Raw genomic sequence first — 18,907 nt, 5'->3', positions numbered from 1 at the left:
CGCTCGGTTATGGGCCCGATGTCAACCAGAGGAAGACCTGGTGATACTCAGTGAGCAATGCCACCAGGGCCCATGCATTGCGGAGGGGTGGCAATATCTAATGGGGTCATACAGCTAGGTCCCCCAAATCCGTCGAGTCAGTTGTCTCATGGGATGACAGGGGCCAGCGACAGTACTGTACTTGTCATGAGGCAGAGAAGCTGGGATCAACGGGTGCGGGATCTTCCTCTATTTTTGCGGCTTTCCCCAAATCGAGCAAACCGAAAAGCCGGGTCCCCGAGCTGCTTTGCTTTCCCCAGCCGAAGCCACATCGAAAACAATCTACTAACATAGCGACCAAACAGTGTCCTACTTCGATCCGGGAACTTATTGAGATTCTGAAGGCGCTAGGAGATTCGGAGCCATGTGCCTGCCACAATGGCACTGACCACATACTCAGCGGTGTCGGGTCAAGCACTGGGTAACTAGAGCCTGATGTACAGATACCCAGTAATGCCTGTAACCCTTAGCAGCCTTTGAGTCAGTCATAAGCAAACACCACCACATGTTTGTCCTATCCAGGGGATTCGACCGTAGATTAAAGTCACTATATCCATCCAAGAGGAAGTGGTGGCCACTGGAGCTGATCAACCAGCACATTTTGTGCCATCCTCACCAGTGGCGGGAGCAAGCATTTACAACTTGTCCACTAACTCTATTCTGGACTAGTGTCTCTACTGCAACTGCGCTGCGCGTTCTCATGTTGCCTTTTGGACTTCCGCAGCCTGGCTCTGATCTTGAACAGGCCAGCTCTTCTGATCACCAACTTCATTCCCATCTGCCTGTCATACCATTATCATCATACCCCTCTCGAGCTATTTCTCCTTCGGATCCCTTACTGTACTTGCACCCCTGAATTTCCACGACCACCAGCATGGGCGACGTGCTTGTTGACAACCCTGTGAACATTGTTCCACCTCATAAGAAACATCCCATCTCAGACGCCATCCCCGAAATCGACTCATTAGAAGGGGCCGGTGCCGATGCGAACGATGACTATGCGACCTTGAAGAGATTGCAAAGACACTTAGAGTATGTCTTTTTGCACCTGTGGTGAGGCGCCGCGGCTCACTGAGTGATAGGTACATCAAGTTGCAAGAAGAATACATCAAGGATGAGCAGAGGTAGGACATAGGAGCTTAATGCCTCTTATCTGTACTGACGTCGCGCTAGATCACTCAAGCGCGAGCTTGTCCGGGCGCAAGAAGAAATCAAACGAATCCAGAGTGTACCGCTGGTCATCGGCCAATTCATGGAAGCAATTGACCAGAAGTAAGCAAGACAAGATTCCGTAGGCGTATTAGATATTGACTTCTCGCCTAGCACTGGTATCGTACAATCTTCAACGGGCTCGAACTACGTCGTCCGCATTCTCTCCACACTCGACCGTGAGAAGCTTAAGCCATCCTCTTCTGTTGCTCTCCACCGCCACTCCAACTCGCTTGTCGACATCCTCCCGCCTGAAGCAGACTCTTCGATTGCGATGCTTGGACAGGACGAGAAACCGGACGTCACATACGCTGACGTTGGCGGTTTAGACATGCAAAAGCAAGAAATTCGAGAGGCTGTTGAGTTACCCCTGACGCATTTCGACCTCTACAAACAGATTGGCATTGACCCACCACGTGGCGTTTTGCTGTATGGGCCCCCAGGAACTGGCAAGACGATGTTGGTGAAAGCCGTGGCCAACAGCACGACTGCCAGCTTTATCAGAGTTGTCGGTTCAGAGTTCGTGCAGAAATACCTGGGTGAAGGTCCGCGCATGGTCCGAGACGTGTTCCGCATGGCCCGTGAGAACTCACCTGCCATAATCTTCATTGATGAGATCGATGCAATTGCGACCAAACGATTCGACGCTCAGACTGGTGCCGACCGGGAGGTCCAGCGTATCCTTCTGGAGTTGCTCAACCAGATGGATGGCTTCGATCAGACGAGCAACGTCAAAGTCATCATGGCCACCAACCGAGCAGACACCTTGGACCCTGCGTTATTGCGACCTGGTCGTCTAGACAGAAAGATCGAATTCCCTTCTCTCCGCGACCGCCGAGAACGGCGACTGATATTTTCCACAATTGCCAGCAAAATGTCATTATCACCTGAAGTCGACTTGGACTCGCTCATTGTACGGAATGATCCGTTGTCAGGAGCCATCATCGCAGCAATTATGCAAGAAGCTGGGCTGAGGGCGGTAAGGAAGAACAGGTACAATATCATTCAGGCGGATCTGGAGGATGCCTATTCGAGTCAAGTCAAGGGAGCTCAAGAGGCCGACAAGTTTGATTTCTACAAATAGTTCCACGGCCACTACGGCGGAAGGCATTGGCTTGGTCTCGGCCATCTCGGTTGCGAAAAGGCGCTTCGGCAGCATGGAAATGCACAAATCGCATTTAGAGGCATCACAAATGCAGCAGAGGCACATGTAGCATTAGATCCTGGAACTCCATTTGGGCCGATAAGAAATTGGTCGCGCCTGACCTGTGGCCGGGCGCTCTCTTCCGGGAACCCTACTCACCTTCTATTCCCGACGCTAATTGTGGTCGTGTGTTGCCGCGTCTTCTTCCAACGAGTACTCCGTATTATGTATTCTGTCACCCTTCCACCTGCCCCATTGCCGCCTACTCGGGCAGGACATCCTATAGACTGGGTGAATAGCACCGGAAAATGTTAGCTTTCTAGCCACGCTCAACGCCGGTGGGGGACACCATCATCTGGTAGGTCCATGTTTTGCCGATACCGCATTTACATCATTGTTCGGGCGGGGAAGTGCTCCGTGTCGGAGCCGTCTTACTAATGTCCTTTCTCGGCTTTGCCCAGCTATGAATTACTCCTCCACATGCCTGTGTTTTTGTGGTGAGAGGCAAGAAAACATGAGCTGCTTCTGCAGCGTGGTGCAATATCTCCCACCCACCCAAATATGCGCTAGTTAGGAATGTAAGTACTACGGAGTATACACACAATATCCGAAGTCGCACCCCCTTAAGTCTACGCAGGATGTACTGTTTAGTAAGAAAGGAGGAAACTGCATGGCAATTGGTCGTGGGGAGCGCTGCTTGCATGCAGATGCAGCAAGCCTTTGCAAGCAGAGAAGCAAAGCGATTCAAATGATTGGTGTGTGGAGTCTTTGAGCTGTTCTAAGTCTGGTAAGGCGCAAGTGTCAACGCATATCGCAATGGCGATGACGTGATGAAAGGCTGGCGAGGAAAAACAATTGGCGCCATCATCTCACCCTCCTTCCCTTCGACGGTCGCAGAGAAGCCAGCAACTCGTACTCTGTTAATACGAGTTACGGGCTTGGAGGTCCTTTCTATATTGCTCTGCGGGCTGAGGTCATTGATCTTTGTTCACCCTCTTTTGCGAACTTTCCCATCCACATTCTGCTCTCCCGTCAGTTGAGCCTCTCAAAAAGCCACCGTCACCAACAGGCTGGTCAAATCACCACCGAAAGATTGTTATACTTCCGCTTGTACCATACTCGGTTAATATTCAATCACGGGACGTGTCCTCCTATTCTGCTACTTCTCTTCATCCCCTTGTCTTGTCTACGGTGCGGTGTTGTTTCATCGGCAGTAACACCCCAAAACCGGGACACACGTCATCATCTGCCTCCTGCAACCGCCCCGATTTTAGCTCGCCATCCGTCGCCTCTGTGTTGCGAAATTCAAATTCTATTCAAGAGGACAGCATTCTCTTTCAGGACTATATAGTATCCGAGAACAGGCTTGTCAAGAAGCTGTACTTGGTAAGGACTGCCAGATACCAGGAATTGTCGTGGGCTCGGACCCAATTCCCGCCTGGCTTCAATCTAGCTGTGGCAGTGGGCGGGTCGACCTGAGTGGCAAGCGAAAACGCTTTCCTGAATGCTGATGGGCTCGATAGTTGTCGATCGCCATCGAGTGCCGACTCTCCAGCTGACAGCGCTCTGATTCGCGGGCTTGCCTCCGAACCCACAATTCCCTGCCCGCTCGAACGAAGCCAACCTTGCTACCTCGCGTCCCCCCCAAGCCTGCGCTCTTCGCCTGCCCTACCTCCAAAATATATGAGGCGCCAGCGCCTTCCCAGCTCTATCGACGTCACTTCTGCAACGGCTGACGTTGGTTCCTCCATCTACGTATTGCTTCATCACACCCGACAATATGGCGAGCGCCGCAGTCGCAACTCAACCATCGCAACAACACCTTGGGGCTGGCCCGACTTCTCGCACCTCGTCGCCTATGGACAATAAGAAAGCCACATTGAAGCAAGAAGGTTAGTGCACCTCGCCACCCCTATTTGTAAAATTTCTGGCGGCTTTCTCGACCACCAGCGACAACACCATCATCAATATCATCAATTGCGAAATGGCAAACCATTCAAGCGTCGACATGCGCTCGGCCGCATATTGCATGTATCAAAGCTGACTAGTATCTTGCGCTTGTAGTTGCCAAATCCTCACCGTTGCAGACGAAACCATCACTACCAGGTACGCGTCGGCGCCTACCATCAAGTCACGCGTGCATTGCTAATGCAACAACAGAGATTCAACAATCATCGCTGGCCGAAGAACCTAAACCTGTCGTTCAAGCATCTGAGCCTCTCGCACCGCCACCGCGACCTGCGCCCACCACTCAAGCAGAAACACCTGATTATTTCTCCGCTTTGCACAACAACGGAAGCGGCATTGGGCAAGAATTCAATCCATTTGAACAATCATTCGGTGCGCCCTCGACAGAGACGCCGGGTAAGAACCTGCTGCCCCCTGTTGCGGCGCTCACGTCACCTGCCATCCCTGGCACCAGCTCAACTGGAGGTTACAACTGGCAAAGTTCTCTTCGGTCCGGGCCTTTGAGCCCTGCTATGTTGGCTGGTCCGCAGCAAGGCGATTACTTTGACAGTATCGGCCGTGGCTTCCCTACACCCAACGAGTCATCCCTACGGACTGGCTTGACTCCTGGTGGTGGCGTGTCAATGTTCCCAGCCCCCAGCCCAAACTCGCAAGCACTCTTCAACTCATTACAGAGTGGTGGCGCTACCCCGGGTACACTTGACTTTCATCGCACGGCAATGAACGCCGCCGCAAGAAACAAGAACAACCAATTCGCCAATACTTCCAACCCCCAAGACAATTCAAGTAGCAACATGGACGCTGCACATGACGCCACAGACGCTGCTAACGGCTTGTTCATGTTGGCAAAAGGAGGACAGACTAACAACCAATTCCCCGTTCCCAACCAAGTCCCCGTCCAAAATGCGCCAGATCCGAAGCGGAACGGCACCGATGCAGGTGAAAGTCCCGAGAGCCATGAGGAAAGCAAGCCCGCGACTCGCGGTGGCCGGAGTAAGAAAGCAGCCACCAAGACTGAGTCCACGAACAACCGAAGAAAGTCAGAAGCTAGTGCTAAAGGCAGTAACAAGCGGTCGAAGGGTAACTCAGGGGCTGCTATTGTCGACCCAGCCCTTGAGCCTCACGATGACGACGATGATGACGACGACAGCGAAGAGGGTGAAGATAATGATAAGCCGACGCAACATCCCAACGGCAAGAAGATGACTGACGAAGAGAAGCGGAGGAATTTCCTCGAGCGTAATCGGTAAGTCCACGCTGAAAACTGTATCACGCTTCTACTGACCACTTTCTAGAGTTGCTGCTTTGAAATGTCGCCAGAGAAAGAAACAGTGGCTGGCAAACCTCCAAGCCAAAGTGGAAATGTACTCTGCCGAGAATGACAGTCTCAACACACAAGTTGCCCAGCTTCATGACGAAATCCGGAACCTCCGCACATTGCTCTTGGGTCATAAAGATTGTCCTGTTGGCCACGCGCAAGGCGTTGCTCAATTCCTAGGCGGCATTCAAGACCCCAATGCGTTCGGCAATCAGCATGTTAACCCTTATGGCATGGCCTTGCCCAACGGTGCACCGATGCAACCTGGAATGCAGCGAAGCTGAATTATGTCAACATCGATGCATTGCTAGGTTCGGTGTACGGGAATTCAAGCTGCGGCCACCAATACCCGACTTTATGAACATTCACCCCCCAGTTTTTCCTTGCAACCGTCTGTTAGAGTGTTGTTAGAGGTATCATCTCTATCGCTAGGAGAGTCTAGCCATGATGAAACAGGCTACGCCTTTTCATTGTTTCAGTGCATCACCTCGTCGATGCCAGCATCCTACATTACCTTTGTACATAAACCTTCGGGAGCAAGGGCGGGGGTTTGTACAGCACCAAAGGCAAAATAATGGCACGGATGGTTCTGAAAATTTTGGTCGGCCATGAAATTTGATTTTCTTCTAATTTTGCTCATGCGTTATGCGAGAACACACACGTGCTATGGATGGGGGGGAAGAAGGTATGATACGACAGGGGCCCGTTAGGCTTCAGGTCGGACTGGCGGTCGAGGGTCTTTTTTTCTTGCAGTTGCAATCTTGACAGCAGCACAGACAGACGGTACATACAGTATAGTGGCCGGCGCAGATACTGCTGATCTGCGTCCCGAACCGTGATGTATGTAGTCAAGAAATGAAGAGACCCCAAATCGCCTTGATATTGTCCAAGACAAAGAATTCATCCACAGTGGATTCCGTCGAGATAGGCGTAACGCATAATCGGCGAGCAGAGGGCAAACTCCTTTACACTTTTCTTCCCCTGTAGCTGTGAGCGCACAAGCTGCGGTTATGGGCTCGAAGTTGTGGAGGAGCTACTTCATTAGAGACGACTGAGAGGGCAGATAATGCAGGCTATGTTACGCAGGTGTTAGGTTGGCAATCTGGACAGCCACTTGCTGTGCTCTTACCCGGTTTCATAATCAGCATATAACTTGGGGACGGTCGAACGTCAGCTCGGTGTCCAGCATGGAATGCTTTCCAATCTCCTCATCACTACAGTAAGCTTGAAGCGGGAGTGACGGGTGCCACACACGACACAAAGATGCTCATCCTGTCCAATGGGCCCGATCGGCCCAAGCTACTACCGACACTTCGAAGCACCTTGATCAGGTATCCTGAACAAAGTATAGATAAGAGAGTGGTATTGCAAGCTGTAGAAAGATGTGACCAATGTGACAACGGCAATGCCAATTAAAGCTTCGCTAACGGTGCGTCCTTCCTGAGATCGTGTCTCGTCTAGTACCTGGTTTTGGCTTTTCCGCGGTGAGAGACGCCGTGCTGGTTGGCTTGTTGTCGTCGTACTTGGCTGGGAGGAGCTGAATGGCGGCTTCGTTGGCTGTAAGCGATACTGCGCAGCGGCATTGTTACGCTGTTGTTTGGAGCTTCGATCTTCGACAGCTGTGCTCGGTACTATCTTGTACTTCTCATTCCGTTCCATTCCGGTTCATTTTTGTCGACGGTGGCGGTCGACAAACCTGCCGGTCAGCGCATCGAAGTCCTTCGGTCTAAACCCGACCGAGACAGTCCAGAGCCCTGCGAGCTTCGACCAGGACCAATGCCCATAGTCGCCGGGGGAAGACTGTCGTTTCGATGGATATCTGACCTCGGAGCCCAAGGGATTCAGTACATCTGTGCGGCGAGAGGAAATACATTCATTCCTTCTTCCAACATTCGGCCGGAGCCATAACGGGCGCCTCGAGCCTGCAAATGGCAAAGACGAACCAGGAGACAGCGTTCTCGCCACCTGGGTAAAGGTGACTATGCGACTGATGATTTGCCGCCCGTTCCTCTGGACAAATTCGCCTTGCTAAGCTCTCTTCACGCTTTCGGATCCAAGAGACAAGCCCCGGGGTCTCTTCCAATGGCCACCCGCAGCCTGGCAGCTCTTTTCAACCACTGTTCGGAATGGTCTCCGAATTACCAGGAACAGCTAGTCGTCCAGCGACATCGATCTCGTGTACCAGCCTTTCAACCGTCTCCCTGGTGGTGGAGATGTTGACAACGACTCGAAAAAAGGAACCCTTCTCCACTTCGTGGCTCAAGGCCGGCGCGTAATCTACCATAAATCCTTTCGGGATCAGAGCCTGAGCAATGCGGCTCGTCACTGCTGAGTTGCGCTTGCCTAACTTCTGCGCTTGGCTTTTTGGGTCCCCGTTATGGCTGCCATTCATATGGGAAATATCGCTTAGAGCATGCACCATCTTCTTTCCTGGCGCGAAGTAGAAGCATATCTGCAGACACGGCGGTGGGTTTGTGCTTACGAGCAGCAGGTTCGGATTCTTGGCCACAAGATCTGCCATGTAGCATGCCACTGAGTATGCATTTTCGATCTTGGCCGCATATCCAGCCGTGCCGTAGTATTGCCAGGACAGAAACAGTTTCAGGCTGTCGCCACGTCGGCCGCATTGGAGCGTCAGATCCGCAAGGTCGTCCGGAGGGGTCCAGTCGTCGTCATTGTCGGAATGACCGTTCGCTGTGCCGTTCGTGACTCCCACTGGATTTTCCGAACCCTCGTCATCATCTCCCGCCTTGTCGTGGAACAAGTAGCCTGCTCGGAGGGTGTTGGCCATGTGCGAGTTCTTCAGGTCTTTGAGCAACAGGAAGCTGCAAGTGACTGGCACGCCCATCATCTTATGCGGATTGATGGCAATGCTGTCGGCAAGTTCACAGCCTCTCAGCGTCCTGGACCGTAGAGAAGCCGAGAAGACAAAACTGCCGCCCCATGCACCGTCGATGTGCATCCACAGGCCGTGTCTCCTGGCGACTTCCGCGATGGGCGCAAAGGGGTCGAAGGAGCCAAGTACGGTCGTCCCAGCCGTGGCGTTGACGTAGAATGGCGTCTTGCCGTGGCTCTTTTCTCGTACTATCAGTGTTTCGAGCGCGTGCGGGTCCATTTCACCGGTGATCGGATCCACGGGGACGGGAACGACACTGTCACTGCCAAACCCGCACTGCTGCGCTGCCTTTTCGATGCTGTAATGGCCATGCTCCGACGTGAACATGACGAGCTGTCGGCCCGGAGCATGATTTCCGAGTCGTTTCGTCTCCGGGAACAGCGTGTTCCGCGCAATCACAATGCTGGTCATGTTGCTCGCGCTGCCGCCTTGGACATTGATGCCCCCGGCACGTGGACCCGTGAGACCGAACATATGCGCGAGCGCCTTCGTGACGTGTGTCTCGATGAGAGAAAGAACTGGCGATACTTGGTAGACGTGCAGATTTGTGTTCAGCACGGCAAGGATCAACTCGGCCACAATCCCAGGTGGTAGGGGCGCGGCGTAAAGCTTGTCGAGAAACCCGGGCGCCGAAGGGTTTACGCTATATTTCAATATGGTTGACAGAGTCTCTTCGAGTCCAGCTTGACCGGTCCCCTGGTCGGGCAGGTCGAGGGTGCCACTCGAGTGTAGGATGGCCAGCAAATCCGAAGGTGGGTGTGAGTCCACGAGACACGATGTCGATACTTGTTGGTGATCCCGGTGAGCTCTGCGCTCTATGTCGGCTTGCTGGACGAAAGGGACGAGACGCGACACGACCGAAACAAGGAGGTCCTGTAATTCGTCGGCCCTGGAATAGAAGAAATCGCTCGACCTGCTGCTGCTGGCTTTTGTCCCATTAGATGCGCCCACATCATGACCGGTTCGTTGTGCACTATCCCGCACTGGGCTGTCGACGCCGTCTTCGAATGGCGTGTCTGCCATTGTACTGTACTGTAACAATGTGTATCGGGTCTGCGCTGGTAGATCAACGTGCTAAGTGTGGGGAGTCTAGGATTTTGATAATAATGACTGAAACGAAGTGACCAAACCAGAAGTCTATGCAGCATCAAGACCGAAGAAATCTATTCTACTGGGGGCGTGTCATCGAGGGTCAACCGACCACCAGCGAAAAGTTCTCTCCAAAGTGAGTAAAAATCTTTCGGATTAGCGAATGACGCCATCTGGTGGAGAACAAGGCTGAGGATTTGGGGGGTCGATCGAGGGTGGTCTACCGCCTGCAGGTACCGCGTACAAGTACTCGTACCGTCTTCCGTACGTCACGCCCTCGTTGGAACCACTGCGTTGGCGGAGGTGGCAGGAGTGTGCTTCTTGTTCGTGCTTTGAGACTTCTTCTGCGCATGTCGTTCTCGCGCAAGCTCGATTGCCGACTTCTTTTTCACGCCCGCTGATTCATTCTGACCCTGCCTCTGCTGTGGTGCGTCTCGTGTCTGATCGTGTCCTTGTCCTTTGGCTAGTGCGCGCCATTCACCAGGCCGGCGACGGTATATGTCCATAGCCCAGTTCTTCCATACGTTCCGCCCGAACGGCGATTCGCGGATCATGGATTCGTGGTTGGCAAGGTCATCTGCTAGCCTTTCTTTCATAAAATGCAGGCCCTCTGTACCGGACCATAACGCATCCGCCACATATGAGCCGGTGAGGTTCTGCGCCAGGGCCGCGATATGGCCGTAGAAGCGAGGAACAAACTGCCTTCGAAACTGCAGGTTGGAGTCTTTGGGCGCAAGTGCCGACTGTATGACCCGTGAAGACGCAGGGTCTTGACAGATTGCGATGAGCGTGCTCATCTCCACGGCTAGGAGGCTGTCTTGGACGATTTGGCTCACTTTGGGAGCCTGCAACATTGCCTGTGCCAGGAGTGAGCCATGGACATCTGTCTTGTGTGCCTGCTTTGAGGCGGGCTTTTTCTCGTCAGCCACATCATCGAGCTTTGCTCCTGTTTCCGAGTCCGGCAGATCGAGGAGGCTTGAAAGGAAGTCGCTGTTGGCCTTGGTGTATTCTGCGCGGATCACATCTGCCACGTCCCCAAGATCCACACCTCGGACGGCGCATCTTTCCACGAGCACTCGGATTAGCCCGGTCCGTCGTCGCGCAATCAGTAGTGGCAAGTCGCCCAGTAGTGGTCCCTTCACTTCGGCGAGGTCATCTTTGCCCAGTCGCTCCAGCAGTCTGATGGCAACATAGCTTGCCGTGTCATTCTTGCATATGCTTCGAAGCCGTGATTTCAGGATATTCTTGTAGAGTTTCTTGAATGTTTTCCCTGGCAACTCTTTGACGAGGATCTCGACCAGGTGCGAGCCGGCGGGATCGTAGATCAGCCCAGCAATGAATTTGGCGCTTTCTGAACCATCTTCAAGCTGTTCATCCGGTAGAAGCTTCTGCAATACGGAATTCTGGGTACTCGACTTGCTCTTGGCAGGGCCGTTGAGCTCGAGATGGACCAATAACTGCAGGACAGGGTTGCCGGTCGGGTGTGTAGCCAATGCTCTCAGGTAGGTCGTGTCCAGCGTCGAGACGCCGCTGCTGATGAGTCTGTCAAGCGCAGTTCGGAACGACTTCGGGACGACGCGTCTGTTTTCGGACACTGATGCCTTCTCCACGGGTGCGTCCAGCTTTTCCTTCTTCCTGCTCGCAAGCATTGTCTTTACTGATTCGTCGTCCAGAGAGTCGCCTGACAGTACAAGAAACAGGACGCGAACAGTATGCGAGGCGAATCTTTCCGTGAGGAGAAAGCCCATGTTTGGCTCTAGTTCCTCCGTGGCTTGCAGGAAGAGGGTTTCCATCGAAGGTAGATCTCTGCTGTCAGTGCTCGTTTTCGAGGTGGCCTTTTCCACGTGCTTTGCGGCTTGCAGGAACAATGTCTCGCAGCAATGGCTTCCAAATCGATGGCGCACGAGATAGGTGAGGTTGCCAATGAATGTGCTGAACAGTCGGCGCAATTGCTCGGGAGTAGAGAGCATAATGATCTTTTCTAGGTAGCGAGAACATGATTGGCTTGAGGCGACCTTGAGCTCCTTTCCCTCTGTTTCCCGGTGCACTGCCTCGATGAACTTGCTGCGGTCTTCAGGCGACTCGAAATCATTCGCCACGATTTTGTTGTTCACATTCGCATAATATTCCTGTTCCTGAGGTTCGAGCAGGCCGTAGAATTCAGTTTCCTCCTGCGGTTCCTCGACACCACGCGGTCGTTCAATATTGAATCCAATGAAGTCGTCACCGGCATCGCCGCTTACTGCCACTGCGTCCGCGGTCTCCTCCGCTGGGATGTGCTCGGTTTTGAACCGCTTCGCAGATCGCTCATATCTGTCGGTCTCTTTGCTTTTCCGCTCCTTTTCTTGGTGGCGGCGGCCTCGCTTTTTGACTTCGCGGGGCATTGCGGAGTCGAAGCAAGCAATGCAAGAGACTACGCTTGCGCAAGTGGTATGTTCAGACAGTGGACGGTTTCTAGAATAGTTGAAGTCAAGCTGGACACGAAAATTGTTCGCCAAGACTCTACTACATGCCGCCAATCAAAAGAAGTACGCTTTCACGGCCCGCGTTTAGCGTACCCCAGACAGTGAGGCTGACTCCCAGCCTTGCTCGGGTATGGAGGCCTTCCTTTTCTTCGGCACTTGTCGAGAGAACACAACCACGGAGGAGACACTCGAGCAGGATCTGAGCAATTATATGTATTTCTGCTAGCTACAAGCATTGGAAACTGACCAGGCCATTATGCCACAGCGGCTTGGTGCTTCCTGGTTTGAGGTCCCCCAGCATCCCGATGCCTCTTGCCTCCGTCCAGAGTAAGCACGGACTCCGGCCTTTTCTGTGCTTTCGGACCAAAATACCGTCTGGATTCGACTGCACTTACGCTGGAAGGATTTCCTCAAAAGCAATCCGTGGCAGCGTTGCGGAGGCATAGGTGGCCCTCTGACGGCGGAGGGAGTCTCTCCAAGCCTCCCGTGCCCCAGCTTCAAACCCCGGCTGTTTGGCCACTCTCCTACTTGTCTCCAATTCGTTCAGGTGTCAAGCTGTCGGATCGACTTGATCAAATCCTCGTCGTCAAAGACGAGCGCGTTCGTCGTCCTGTATCTTGCTAGATGCGACATGCCGCTTCCGCCACATAGACGCTTGAGCGAATATCGGTCCCGCCCCAGACTTGAGGCAAGCCAGGATGCAGCTTCTCAGCTTGAGGGCTCAGCGGCGATTTTGGAGGCTCATTCCTCCAGCGCGGCTTTCATGCTTTGCCTGTTCTCTGGAGTATGTTGTTCAGCCAGCTCCCTGCTCTTGCGCGGCCATCTGGAGCCTTTGTTGTAACTGCATCAGCTCCACCCTCTTCTTCTCGCTTCCTTCCTGCAGCTCTTTGATCCTGTTCTCAGTTCTGATGATCTCCTTGCCGATAAACTCCAATCGTCCATCGACGGTGCTGACCGCCTCAGTCTTATCTTGCTTCAGTAGCACTGGGCCGACCAGCCTGTAGATGCCGGCATCTGCGGCAAGCGAAGTGAATTCATTCTGCACGGCTTTGTTCTCCTGTTGTTGGGCTTCTAGCTTCTGGCGTGCTTCGACCGCAGACTGAAGATCTGGCACACACCGGAAATTAGCCTTGCCTGAATGTCCCCATCTGTTGGCGGACGACTCACCATCTTGTATCTTCTGTAGGGCTTCGGAAAGCACCTGCAGTTTCTCTCTGTCTTCCTCCATGACTCTCTGTTAGTTGTGAGCGATGCGCAGGAGATTTGTAACGGATCTGTAAACTGAACTGCCACCTGCTGCCTGGAAGGGGAAAGGCCCGTCTATGTAGCGCGTACACAATTAATTACATAGGGCATTTCGCGGGGCAAATGCCGACATTCATCCCACCTTCACTTCTCTGTGAGCTTTCGATTTCCTGCAGAATAAATTGCAGGACGATTACCACGCGTTTGGGATTCGCTCATCTGCAGCTCCGGAGACACACGCTGTCGGTAGATATTGCCTTCACCGTCCGAAGCCGCCTAAGCACGACGCATCTTGCAACGCTCCGGCGCTTGTTTACCCTTCGCCCACAGTACAGGAACGTGTTTCTCTCTGTCATCGCGCACGTCTTCTCACCCTAAGACCCACGACCCAGCCTCCAATATGTCTAACACCGACTTCCTCGGCCGGGCGATCGACACTGTCAAGAAAGCGATCGAGCTCGACACCGCAGGCTCCTACGATCAAGCGTACCAACAGTACTACGCCGCGCTGGAACTGTTCATGCTGGCAATCAAATGGGAGAAGAACGCCAAATCAAAGGAGATGATCCGCGCAAAAGCCGGCGAGTACATGGACCGGGCCGAGAAGCTGAAGGAACACATCCAAGCGAACGATTCAAGCAACCGCAAAAAGCCGGCCGCGATGGGCGTCAACGGCAAAGCCGTCAACGGGGGCGGGAAGGGAGAGGCCGGCGACAAGGATAATGAGGAGGACGCCGACGCGAAGAAGCTGAGAGGCCAGTTAACGGGTGCGATTCTGACGGACAAGCCGAACGTGAAGTGGGAGGACGTGGCAGGTCTTGAAGGCGCCAAAGAAGCATTAAAAGAGGCGGTCATCCTGCCCATCAAGTTCCCCCATCTGTTCCAGGGAAAGAGACAGCCGTGGAAGGGGATATTACTATACGGTCCGCCCGGAACGGGTAAATCGTACCTCGCAAAGGCCGTGGCGACCGAGGCAAACAGCACCTTCTTCAGCGTCAGCTCGTCCGACCTGGTCAGCAAATGGATGGGCGAGTCGGAACGGTTGGTGAAACAGCTCTTCAATATGGCGAGGGAAAACAAGCCCGCCATCATCTTCATTGATGAAGTTGACGCACTATGCGGTCCGCGAGGAGAAGGCGAGTCTGAAGCCTCGCGGCGTATCAAAACCGAACTGCTCGTACAGATGGACGGTGTGGGAAAGGACTCTCGAGGGGTGCTGATCCTCGGCGCGACGAATATCCCCTGGCAGCTCGATGCCGCTATCCGCCGCCGATTCCAGCGCAGAGTGCACATCTCGTTACCCGACAAACCTGCACGGATGCGCATGTTTGAGCTTGCCGTCGGAGACACCAAGTGCGAGATGAGCCCGGAGGATTACAAGAAACTGGCCGAGATGTCAGAGGGGTATTCGGGCAGTGATATCAGCATTGCCGTGCAGGACGCTTTGATGCAGCCTGTGCGCAAAATTCAGACAGCGACGCACTATAAGAAGGTAAGCAGTGCCCGTCATCGCTGGGGGACACACGCTAACGAGGCTCGCCATCTTAGGTCACGGTCGACGGCGAAGAGAAGTTAACGCCATGCTCACCAGGTGACGCGGGAGCCATGGAGATGACATGGATGGAGGTCGACTCGGACAAACTGCTGGAACCTCCACTGGTCGTAAAGGACTTTATCCGTGCAATCAAGGGCTCGAGGCCGACCGTGTCTCAGGACGACCTGAAGAGGAATGCCGAGTGGACGGCAGAGTTTGGCAGCGAAGGAGCATAGTCGGCGTGGCATATGGATGAAGCGAGGTTGGGCTTTAGAAGTTGGTGCTGCTGAACATGTCAATGTCAATGTCATTCTGGATGGATTTGAACTGGTGCGTGGGGCACGAGCAACGGCGTTCAAGGTTTGGGCAGAGACGAGGCTACAGTACGTTGGGAAATGGTGTTCTAGGACCGTACTTGAGTACCTGGAGGTCATGAAATGAAAAGACAAGGTCCGGGCAAATCCTCGTGGGGTTTCAAACTATGGACAGAAACCAGTGCATGAAAGGATGACCATCTGTTCCGGCAAGTTGCGGTGTTTACTCTGAGTATGCAAAGTTCTAACGTCGACATCGACTGGAGGAGTTCGAGGGGTCCTCCACCCACCGAACTTTCCGCGTGGAACCGCTTTACCAGGAGATGGGAGAGCTGTACAGGATATGGGCGTGAGGAAGCACGAATATCACATGTCACAAGTAACATGTGGTAACACGATGTCTACGAAATAAATGCGATGCGTAACGCAATAAATATACGGAGTACGGGAGCACCCCCCTTCGGACGTCAGCCTTGCTCTCGGGCGAACACTTACCTTCTATGATTAGGTGGTAGCGAACCAGCGTACGAGAGAGGCAACGACAGCCAGGATGACCTCACCAAGGCCCGTTCTGAAGTCTATGTTTATTCTCCCTGTTAAGACGGATGGTCTCGAAGCAAATAGCATATCTCATGTCATACTGTCTATTATTTTGCTTCTGCCGACGCTGCGTCTGTCACCCGGACTCGCTTCTTCCTCCAAAAATGGTGAAACTCCGTCGACATCTCCACATCACTAGTGGCATCCTCATTTAGTTCCCCCATAGTCTGCTTGCGCTTCGTCGATCGTACGACTAAGTTTGTAATTCGTCTCATCTGCTCAAAAGGGCCATTTCCAGGTCCGGATCTCCTCGGGGTCGATGCCCTCGTTGAACGCCACGGTACGGTACTTGATCTGGCTGCTGAGCAGCTTCTCCCGCGCGCTCGAGCCCTTGTTGCCCAGTTCGGGCATGCGGTCCAGGGCCTCCATCGCGAGACTGAACCGATCGGTGCGGTTGCGGATGGCCAACTCGAGAGGCGTGTCGATGTTGCCTTTCTCATTGTAGCCCCTGACGTGCAGGTTGTGTTGGCTCGGCCGCTGGGCGGTGAGCCGGTGGATCAACCACGGGTAGGAATGGAAGTTGAAGATGACGGGTTTGTTGGGTGTAAAGATGGCTTCAAAGTCGCGCTGCGTCATGCCGTGCGGGTGGTCGCCGTGCGGGATCAGCTTGAACAGGTCGACCACGTTGACGAACCGGATCTTCAGCTCGGGGATGTATTCGCGCAGCAGGGCCGTGGCGGCCAGGGCTTCCATGGTGGGCACGTCGCCGCACGAGGCCATGACCACGTCGGGCTCCTCGCCTTGGTCGTTGGAGGCCCAGTCCCAGATCCCGGCGCCTTTGGTGCAGTGCTCGATCGCGGCCTCCGTGTCCAGGTATTGCAGGTGGTTCTGCTTGTCCGCGACGATGACGTTGACGTAGTTGCTGCTGCGGAAGCAGTGGTCCATCACGGACAGCAGACAGTTCCCGTCAGGCGGCAAGTAGATGCGCACGACTTCGGGGGATTTGTTGCACACGACGTCGAGGAAGCCCGGATCTTGGTGTGTGAAGCCGTTGTGGTCCTGCCGCCAGACCGTCGCCGTGAGAAGGATGTTGAGCGAGGCAATCTTGGCGCGCCACTCGACTTCGAGACACTTCTCGATCCATTTGCAGTGCTGGTTCACCATCGAGTCGATGATGTGGATGAAGGGCTCGTAGCTGTTGAGCATGCCATGGCGGCCTGACAGCAGGTAACCCTCGAGCCAGCCCTCGACGGTGTGCTCGCTGAGCATTTCCATGACGCGACCTTCGAACGCCAAATTGCCGCCGTCCGCGTCTTCGTCAAAGTATTCCCCCAACCAGACCTTCTTGCCGGCCGCGTACACGCCACCAAGCTTGTTGGATTCCGTCTCGTCAGGCCCGAACAGTCGGAAGTTGTGAGGGTTCTTCTGGATGATGTCCCGAAGGAAGTTGGCAAAGTTGGACATGCTAGGCGCGTCTTTGATACCTCCCTTTTCGACAGGAAGGCTGTACTCGCGAAAGTCAGGCATAAGAAGGGGTTTCTTGATCAGTCCGCCATTGGCAACGGGATTTGCACTCATACGTCTGTTGCCTTCCGGAGCAACCTTCTTCAGCTCTGGGACCAGCTTGCCGTCCTCGGTGAAGTATTTCTCGGGTGTGTAGCTCTTCATCCACTCCTCCAGGAGTTTGAGGTGTTCTGGGCTGGACGCGACGTTTGGAAGAGGAATCTGATGAGCTCTCCAGTAGCCCTCAAGATAGTGGCCGTCCACTGTCCGGGGGCCGGTCCATCCCTTGGGACTTCGAAGAATGATCATGGGCCACAGTGGGCGGAACGCTTTTCCTGACTCCCGTGCCTTCTTCTGATAGCCTCTGATGTCTTGGACTGCTTTCTCCAACGTGGCGGCCATGGCCTGGTGCATACTCAGGGGATCACTGCCCTCGACGAAATACGGAGTCCATCCATATCCGACAAAGAGCGCTTCGAGCTCTCGGTGGCTGATTCGGGCGAGTAGTGTCGGGTTGTTGATCTTGTAGCCGTTGAGATGGAGAACGGGGAGAACAGCGCCATCGGTAATGGGATTCAGGAACTTGGTGCTATGCCAGCTAGTCGCCAGAGGGCCTGTCTCGGACTCTCCATCGCCGACCATAGTCAGAGCAATCAGATCCGGATGGTCGAAAACAGTTCCAAATGCATGCGAAATGCTATATCCAAGCTCGCCTAGAAGGAGGTTAGTTGCAAAGGTGCCATACCTGATGGGGTCATTGAATGCATACCTCCTTCGTGCAGACTACCTGGTGTTTCGGGCGTAGCATGACTGCCAATGCCACCTGGGAACGAAAACTGCTTGAAGAACTTCCGCAGTCCTTCGACATCTTCTGATTTGTCCGGGTAGACTTCGCTGTAGACGCCCTCCAGATAGGCTTGGGAAATGACCGCTGGGGCACCGTGGCCAGGTCCCGAAATAAAGATGACATCGAGGTCGTATTTCTTGATGAGCCGATTCATGGCCACATAGGTGAAGATTTGACCGGCATCGGAACCCCAATGTCCGAGAAGCCGGGCTTTGAGATGCTCGACTTTGAGGGGCTCTTTGAGCAGCGGATTCTGCCTGAGGTAGAGCATACCCAGACAGAGATACAGGCTGGCCCGCATGTAATCATCGGTGAGTTTAAGCTCTTCCTCACTCAGAGGCGCATCCTTGATGGTCGAGCGAGCCTTGCCGAATGGCGAGATGCTCTCCACGGAGACGTCGCCCTCCACGACGGAACCCATGGCCCTCAGCTATGGCGTCTGATTGCGACAGAGACTGTTGAGTGCCTGTGAGTGGTAGAAGGGAGAAGAGGGATGGCGGTGGAGGAAGGGATCTGAGTTGGGCGTGACGACGTTGGGTGGGAAAGTGAGCGGGAAGTAAAGGAAAAATGAGGGCAAGGTGAGGCAGGCACAATATATACGAATCACGGTTTCAGTTACGAGTACGACCTCGAGGCAAGTTAATACGTGGTCTGTGACGGCGGCGGACACCGTGTGTCCATGCTGGTCCCCACGAGCGTCATGATACAGTATGTAGGATGTGCCGGATCAGTGACAAGCTGCGATACCTTGACTTTCCAGTGTCTCGCTTGCAGTGAGCGATCCGAGCTCCGTCTC

At 53.9% G+C, this 18,907-nt stretch overlaps 7 protein-coding genes across 7 annotated transcripts; 3 read left to right on the top strand and 4 right to left on the bottom strand.

The window, feature by feature from the left end:
• Positions 1-913: 913 nt before the first annotated feature.
• On the top strand, positions 914-2,332 carry A1O7_04498 (26S protease regulatory subunit 6B; the record flags this gene model as incomplete). Its single annotated transcript, XM_007758509.1, has 4 exons — positions 914-1,071; positions 1,122-1,163; positions 1,213-1,311; positions 1,363-2,332. 4 exons carry the CDS (start codon positions 914-916, stop codon positions 2,330-2,332), a joined length of 1,269 nt encoding a protein of 422 aa, XP_007756699.1.
• A 1,840-nt stretch (positions 2,333-4,172) lies between these two features.
• Positions 4,173-5,962, top strand: A1O7_04497 (activating transcription factor, other eukaryote; the record flags this gene model as incomplete). The annotated part of the gene is made up of 4 exons (XM_007758508.1): positions 4,173-4,284; positions 4,457-4,498; positions 4,553-5,606; positions 5,656-5,962. 4 exons carry the CDS (start codon positions 4,173-4,175, stop codon positions 5,960-5,962), a joined length of 1,515 nt encoding a protein of 504 aa, XP_007756698.1.
• Positions 5,963-7,788: 1,826 nt separating this feature from the next.
• On the bottom strand, positions 7,789-9,597 carry A1O7_04496 (glutamate decarboxylase; the record flags this gene model as incomplete). The annotated part of the gene is made up of 1 exon (XM_007758507.1): positions 7,789-9,597. One exon carries the CDS (start codon positions 9,595-9,597, stop codon positions 7,789-7,791), a length of 1,809 nt encoding a protein of 602 aa, XP_007756697.1.
• A 335-nt stretch (positions 9,598-9,932) lies between these two features.
• A1O7_04495 (uncharacterized protein) lies at positions 9,933-12,047 on the bottom strand (the record flags this gene model as incomplete). Its single annotated transcript, XM_007758506.1, has 1 exon — positions 9,933-12,047. One exon carries the CDS (start codon positions 12,045-12,047, stop codon positions 9,933-9,935), a length of 2,115 nt encoding a protein of 704 aa, XP_007756696.1.
• Positions 12,048-12,921: 874 nt separating this feature from the next.
• Positions 12,922-13,356, bottom strand: A1O7_04494 (prefoldin beta subunit; the record flags this gene model as incomplete). Its single annotated transcript, XM_007758505.1, has 2 exons — positions 12,922-13,235; positions 13,296-13,356. 2 exons carry the CDS (start codon positions 13,354-13,356, stop codon positions 12,922-12,924), a joined length of 375 nt encoding a protein of 124 aa, XP_007756695.1.
• A 417-nt stretch (positions 13,357-13,773) lies between these two features.
• A1O7_04493 (vacuolar protein sorting-associated protein 4) lies at positions 13,774-15,143 on the top strand (the record flags this gene model as incomplete). The annotated part of the gene is made up of 2 exons (XM_007758504.1): positions 13,774-14,865; positions 14,922-15,143. 2 exons carry the CDS (start codon positions 13,774-13,776, stop codon positions 15,141-15,143), a joined length of 1,314 nt encoding a protein of 437 aa, XP_007756694.1.
• An 897-nt stretch (positions 15,144-16,040) lies between these two features.
• A1O7_04492 (phosphoketolase 1) lies at positions 16,041-18,532 on the bottom strand (the record flags this gene model as incomplete). The annotated part of the gene is made up of 2 exons (XM_007758503.1): positions 16,041-17,977; positions 18,034-18,532. 2 exons carry the CDS (start codon positions 18,530-18,532, stop codon positions 16,041-16,043), a joined length of 2,436 nt encoding a protein of 811 aa, XP_007756693.1.
• Between the last annotated feature and the right edge of the window lie 375 nt (positions 18,533-18,907).

The sequence above is a fragment of the Cladophialophora yegresii genome (genome assembly GCF_000585515.1).
Source record: "Cladophialophora yegresii CBS 114405 chromosome Unknown aczIN-supercont1.3, whole genome shotgun sequence".
NCBI classification, from domain to species: domain Eukaryota; kingdom Fungi; phylum Ascomycota; class Eurotiomycetes; order Chaetothyriales; family Herpotrichiellaceae; genus Cladophialophora; species Cladophialophora yegresii.
This window is presented reverse-complemented; position numbering and strand designations above follow the sequence as displayed.